This window comes from Pristiophorus japonicus, chromosome 16, assembly GCF_044704955.1.
Source record: "Pristiophorus japonicus isolate sPriJap1 chromosome 16, sPriJap1.hap1, whole genome shotgun sequence".
NCBI lineage: Eukaryota > Metazoa > Chordata > Chondrichthyes > Pristiophoridae > Pristiophorus > Pristiophorus japonicus.
The window spans coordinates 54,557,023-54,563,911 of record NC_091992.1 but is presented as its reverse complement, the minus strand read 5'-3'; the positions used below and the strand labels follow the sequence as shown (position 1 = coordinate 54,563,911).

The 6,889-nt window shown below is 50.7% G+C and overlaps 1 protein-coding gene across 1 annotated transcript in view; it reads left to right on the top strand.

Moving 5' to 3' along the window:
- LOC139226168 (cytochrome P450 2D15-like) overlaps window positions 1-6,889 on the top strand; it is a 50,174-nt gene continuing 43,285 nt past the window's right edge. Inside the window, 2 exon segments of the mRNA XM_070856806.1 lie at window positions 1-119; window positions 5,317-5,610. Coding sequence (XP_070712907.1) covers window positions 1-119; window positions 5,317-5,610 — 413 coding nt within the window.

Sequence of the window (6,889 nt, the reverse complement as noted above, 5' to 3'; positions counted from 1 at the left end):
ATGCTAAGGGATTTCTTTATTGAGGGCATCGTTCATGCCGGGATTTTCAGAAAGTTAATCGAGACTAAGAACTTCACCGAGGAAGCGGCGGCGTTGCTGGCTCAGACATTTATGGCGGGGTAGGAGGAAACCAAGATAATATACGCATGCAACTCTGCCTCCAGGGGGTCAGGGGGTCAATATCATAAATGCGACTCAGAGCCCAGCAGGCAGGCAAGGGCAGTTCGACACACCCCAGGCAGCAATAGACCCCAGAACAGGTTTTCAACACAGACAATGGCAGGCTGAATGGACATTTATGCCATCCCAGTGGACAATGCATCCTGGGATGGGGCCATTTGACATCCACTAACAGGGTGCTCAAGAGCAGTCAAAGGGACAATCAGCGAGGAATGCCTGGTAACAGCTCTTGTTCACAACAATGGGAATCTCAGTTCATGCTGGAGGTGTGGGGGCAGACATACTGCTAGGACTCGCAGGTTTCAACAGTTCATCTGCAGAAATTGTAACCTCACTGGCCATTTAGCTAGAATGTGCAGGAAGCCTGCGACCATGCTAATTTACGAGGTGGATGGAGCAGAAGAGGGGTCAGCAAGGCAGGATGACGCATGGGGCAAATCAATGGATGCTGAAGTTCAGCAGGTTTATGTGGCAAACATTCACAGCTCATATACCAAAACGCCACCTATGATGATGAAGGTCCTATTAAACAGCATCCCGGTACGCATGGAGCTGGACACGGGGGCCAGCCAGTCACTCATGAGCGTTCAACAATTCGAAAAGCTATGGCCTCTCAAAGCCAGCAGACCCAAACTAGAACGCATTGAGACTCAATTACGGACGCACACCAAAGAAATCATTCCAGTGCTAGGCAGTGCAACGTTAGCTGTCACACACAATGGATCAGTGAACCGGCTGCCGCTCTGGATTGTCCCGGACAATGGTTCCGCACTGTTGGGGAGGAGCTGGTTAGCTGAGATGAACTGGAAATGGGGGGATGTGCATGCAGTGTCATCTGTGGAACGAAGTTCATGCTCACAGCTCCTACAGCAATTTGAGTCGCTATTCCAACCTGACGTCAGGACATTCAAAGGTACATTCTCATCACCCCGGACGCCAGACCAGTGCACCACAAAGCCAGAGCTGTGCTGTATGTGATGCGGGAGAAAATTGAAAGCGAATCGGACCGTTTGCTGAGAGAGGGCATCATCTCGCCTGTTGAATTCAGCGACTGGGCGAGCCCCATTGTTCCCGTCCTAAAAGCGGGTGGCTCGGTCAGGATCAACCGGGTGTCCCGACGAGACCAATACCCACTTCCGAGAGCGGAGGATCTTTTTGCCACACTGGCAGGTGGCAAGCTGTTCACCAAGTTGGACCTCACTTCAGCCTACATGACCCAAGAACTGGCCGACGAATCTAAACTACTGACGACCATCACCACGCACAAGGGACTGTTTGTTTACAACAGGTGCCCATTTGACATTCGATCAGTGGCCGCGATCTTTCAAAGAAACATGGAAAGCCTGCTCAAATCCATTCCTGGAACGATCGTATTCCAGGATGATATCCTCATCACGGGTCGGGACACCGAGGAACACCTCCACAACCTGGAAGAGGTGCTACGCCAACTGGACCGGGTAGGCCTGCGACTCAAGGAGCCTAAGTGTGTGTTTTTGGCTCCCGAAGTTGAGTTTCTGGGCAGGAGGGTTGCTGCAGATGGAATTCGGCCTACCGAATCCAAAACAGAGGCGATTCGACGAGCGCCCAGGCCCTGCAACACATCGGAGTTGCGTTCATTTCTGGGACTCTTTGAACTATTGTGCGAACTTTCTGCCGAACTTAAGCACATTGTTGGAGCCGCTACACGTGTTCCTGCGTAAGGGTTGCGATTGGTTTTGGGGGGACTGTCAAGAACGCGCTTTCAATCGGGCGTGTAACCTACTCTGTTCAAATAAGTTGTTGCCCCTGTACAACCCCTGTAAGAAATTGGTTCTGACGTGTGATGCATCATCCTATGGGGTTGGGTGCATGTTGCAGCAGGGCAATGCTGAGGGGCAACTCCACCAGTGGCTTATGCCTCCAGGTCGCTCTCTCAAGCAGAATGTGGATATGGGATGGTTGAGAAGGAAGCGCTCGCATGTGTCTATGGGGTGAAAAAGATGCACCAGTACCTTTTTGGCAGGAGGGTTGAATTAGAAACGGACCACAAGCCGTTAACATCCCTGTTGTCAGACAGCAAGGCTGTCAATGCCAATATATCAGCTCGCATGCAACGATGGGCTCTCACGCTGGCTGCTTATGACTACTCCATCCAGCACAGGCCGGGCACTGAAAATTGCGCTGACGCGCTCAGCAGACTTCCACTGGCCACCACTGAGGGGGCAGCGGAGCAAAGCGCTGAGATGGTCATAGCCGTTGATGCCTTTGACAGCGCAGGCTCCCCCATCACAGCCCGCCAGATCAAAATCTGGACAAACAGAGATCCCCTCCTTTCTTTGATTAAGAAATGTGTCCTGACTGGGGATTGGAAACCCGCACACGGAGCATGCCCTGAGGAGGTCAGACTGTTTCACAGGCGGATGGATGAGCTCTCCATCCAAGCCGACTGCCTACTATGGGGCAGCCAGGTAGTCATGCCCCAGAGGGGCAGGGAAGCTTTCATCAGGGAACTCCACAGTGAGCACCCAGGCATCGTGCTGATGAAGGCCATTGCCCAGTCACACGTTTGGTGGCTGGGAATTGATACAGACCTGGAACACTGTGCTCGCAGGTGCACGACGTGTGCTCAGCCCGTGGCCCTGGCCCACCAGGCCATGGTCACGCATTCACGTAGACTACGTGGGCCCGTTCATGGGGAAAATGTTTCTCATCGTGGTTGATGCGTACTCGAAATGGATCGAGTGCATCATTTTGAATTCGTGCACAACATCCACCATTGTGGAGAGTCTACTTGCGGTCTTTGCGACCCATGGTTTGCCGGACATCCTTGTTAGCGATAATGGCCCATGTTTCACCAGCTACAAATTCCGGAAGTTCATGTCGGGTAATAGCATCAACCATGTCAGGACAGCACCGTTCAAGCCGGCCTCCAATGGCCAGGCGGAACGTGCGGTCCAAATCATAAAGCAAGACATGCTCAGGATTCAAGGTCCCTCCCTTCAATGCCGCCTATTCCGCCTCCTGTTAGCCTACAGGTCCCGACCGCACTCGCTCACGGGGGTCCCGCCCGCGGAGCTCTTTATGAAACGTACCCTCAAAACTCGGCTGTCCCTCATTCATCCTGTCTTGTCCGACATTGTTGAAGGCAAGTGCCAGTCCTAAAATGAGTACCATGACCGAAATTCAAGGGGGAGATGTATAGAAATTGGTGACCCTATATTTGTTCTCAATCACGCTTTGGGGCCCAAATGGCTTGAAGGTACTGTAATAGACAAAGAGGGGAATAAGGTCATCGTGGTTAAACTTAACAATGGGCAGATATGCCGCAAGCATCTGGACCAAGTAAAAAAAAGGTTCAGCATGGACTCTGAGGAACCTGAGGAAGATCATGAGATGGTATTCACACCACCGCCAGTGAACGATCAACCGGAACATTCAGCAGCATGCACAGTCCCCGCGGTCAGCCCGGACAGGCCAGAATCACCACAGGGGACAGACACGCAGGCCAAGGCTCAACAGCCAGAGCCCCAACTGCGGCGCTCCACGAGGGAGCGCAGACCACCCGAAAGACTTAACCTGTGATCCCAATAAGACGTTGGGGGGGAGGTGATGTCATGTATGTAACCTTCATGTAACAACACTGCAATACTGTATATACTTGAGAAATGCACAGCTTGACCACAGGGGGTGAACTTGTGGGAGACACTCCTCACCTGGTCATCCAGGTATATAAAGGGAGGTCCCACGCAGGGTCATCACTTCTGGGTGCTGTGTATAACGGTGCTGGTCACAGAGTGACCTTGTCCATAGAATGTGCCTCGTGTGGATTTGTGGTATTGTGTCAGGACTTTACAATCATAATGGTCACTTCATTGGCTGTAAAGCAGTTTGGGAAACCCGATGGTCGTGAAAGGTGCTATATAAATGCAAGTCTTTCTTTAACTTGGTGCTGGTCTTAAATCAGTAGCATGGACAGAGTTGGCTGCTGAAAAGATGATAACTTTAGAAACACCACTTTACCGTAGGTTTCACCATGGTGACCAGATTAAAGAGGATGCTTTCTAAATGTCAAGCCAACGTAGAAGTAGTCTTGAGATATTTTAAGTTGAAGGAGCGCAGGCACAGTGACTGTCCTGCACCCATCCTGCAGCCTGTCACGATGTTCGCATTTGAGTTAGAAGATTGTGGGTTCAAATCCCACTCCAGAGAATTAAGCATAAAATCAAGGTGACACTTCTGTCACCAGTGTGCAGTACTGAGAGAATAAGCATAAAAGTGTTTAGTAAGGATAAAATTGGTTCTGTGTATATATATATATATATATGTAAATGTAAAAGTGTAGATTATGTGGAAAGGCTGCAGTGTTGAAAGAAACAAATTGGATGACTTCCCCAAGTTCATGTCTCCTGGCTGGGCAGAGCTCAAGGAACAAAGGAAGCATGGCTTTAAAACTCACCAAACTAGAAAAGACGTTGATTGGAAAGCCATTAATCTAACCAAGGATTGGCACCAGCCCTCCAGACAGACACATATATGAGAAGAAGCCAATCAGGAATGGCCCTGGAAATAATAGCCAATCCTGAGGCTTTCTGAGGATCAATGGCCGTAAGGGGTATAATAATCCAAGCAAAGATTGCTGGGTCTCTTCTCCTTAGCACATGGCAAAGCAGGAACCTCCCTCCACAGCAGAAACAAGGACGCCATGTGCTTGTGCTTTGCCAGAGGGAAGTGACGTATACCGTTTTATAAATCATTGTAACATCATTGTATCTGTTGTAACTTCTGTTTCTCTGATAGATGTGGATGTGTGTGTGCTTAATATACGATTCCAAATTGTTTTAAAAGAATCGGTCTTGCTGTCAATTTAATGGCAGAGATTTAGCAATCTTACAGCACGGAGAATGTATCTGGCCTTGCACTGAGGGTAAACTGCCATTAATTGCCATCCAAGCTGCATTAATCCTTGTCTCTTGTTTCTTTCTGGGTCAGAGATATGACTTGAACTTGGAGTCCGTGGAAGGGCAGGGGGGGGGGCGCAGAAACCCCTCCTGAAGATGGTCTATCACTCATTCTTAGCACCCTGAGCAATTTAGACAGTGAAAGGGACAAAGGAAACGTCTGTTTGCAGGACCAGGTTATGCCCTTTCTCTGCTGAAGAGAACAGAAATGTGGTGCTCAGTCCGAGCCTTTACAAAAGAATGCTTTCAGTGCATGGAGGGTTACTGGAGGGAGCAGTGTGCAGCAGCCCAGCCTGGAAACCGGCGTGGTCCCAGTCTGTAAGACCATCAGCAGGCCGGGGCCATTAGAGCGAGCACCGTGCAGCGGCATACCACTGCAGGAAGGCGACGGCTGCGAAGTCCGGTCACTGATTGCAGTGCGGGCACGCACAGCAAGAGGGGCGAAAGAGCGGCAAGAGTTTGTAGATGGAAGTGACCGGGATCCAGGAGAGGTGTGAGTCTGGGGCACAGAAGAGCCGAGGGCCCAGGGGCAGCACGAGCCAGCCCACACTGCGATATGTGTGCGCGCTCGGTCCGTGCAGCAGAGCTGGTCTCCAGTCGCCTTGGTTAATCCCTACTACTGGACCAAGACCTAGCTCTGTCAAGCCCGTGTGGTGGCTGGTGTGCAACAGTCACCACACGTTAAAAAAATGCACGCACAGGCATCTTCCACCCTTCAAGATATGGTTCGGGATCTGGAATATTAGGTCCTTCATTGAAACATCTGTGAACTCATTTCTTTTTGGCGTGGAAGCAAGTCATCCTCGATACGAGGGATTGCCTATGATGATGAACTATCTGCCTTGGATCTTCCAACACATATTATCTAGTGTAGAGGATCCCATAATCCATATGTGTGGGCTTCTAATGTATGGCATTGAAATGCTGCAGGGCATCATAGTTCACAGGTTCACACCAGGGTCGTTTACAATAGAGCCCGTGAGGATAAAGCCAGTGATATTTATACTGTCGACATGTAGACCCTGGCTTCTGTGTACTTCCCCTTGAACAGGCTAGGAGACTAAATGGATACAAACTTCTGTTATCTCAATGCTCTCTTTGAATCGGCTCTGCTCCAAATCTGTGAGCAAGTTGCCAACATTACTAGGATGATGGCATGCGATGGGTATCGATGATGTTGCTGTCGTTCTGGATGATAATACTGTTGTACTCTTGCATCTCTTTGCCCCGCCCCCCCATTAGTGTCTCGACCAGTGCTTGAAAACATGCCATCCAGGCTCCCAAACTGGAGCCCTCTGTAGCTGAATCTCTTCACACTCGCGCTCACTGAGGTCAACAGCCACCATCATCTCCAGAGCCAAGAGCGCAAGCGATCGGGGTTTGGTCAGACAATCGGTGGCAGGGGGTTGGGGCAGAGAATCGGGGCCGGATGCTTGGGGGAGGGGGGTGTGTGGGCAGGGTGGTGAAGAGAAGATCATGGTCAGCCTGAGCACCATCGCTGCGGGGGCGGGGGGGGGGGGGAAATCCCTGGGGCGGTGATCAGAGGCCACATGAGGGGGTCTCTGATCGCGGGGGATGGTTAGGAAGGGACCCTGGATCCAGGAGGGAGGTATGAAGCCACTTCTTATTGCACGAATTGTGTGAAACCCGTCGACATGAAGTTAAAAATAGGTTGAAGGTTAACGAAGAGGCTTCCAGCCTCATTATAATATTTAAATCAACATCCCACCTTCTGGGAGCAGGTCGGTTGCACGTGCCCTTGTCCGTCCCTT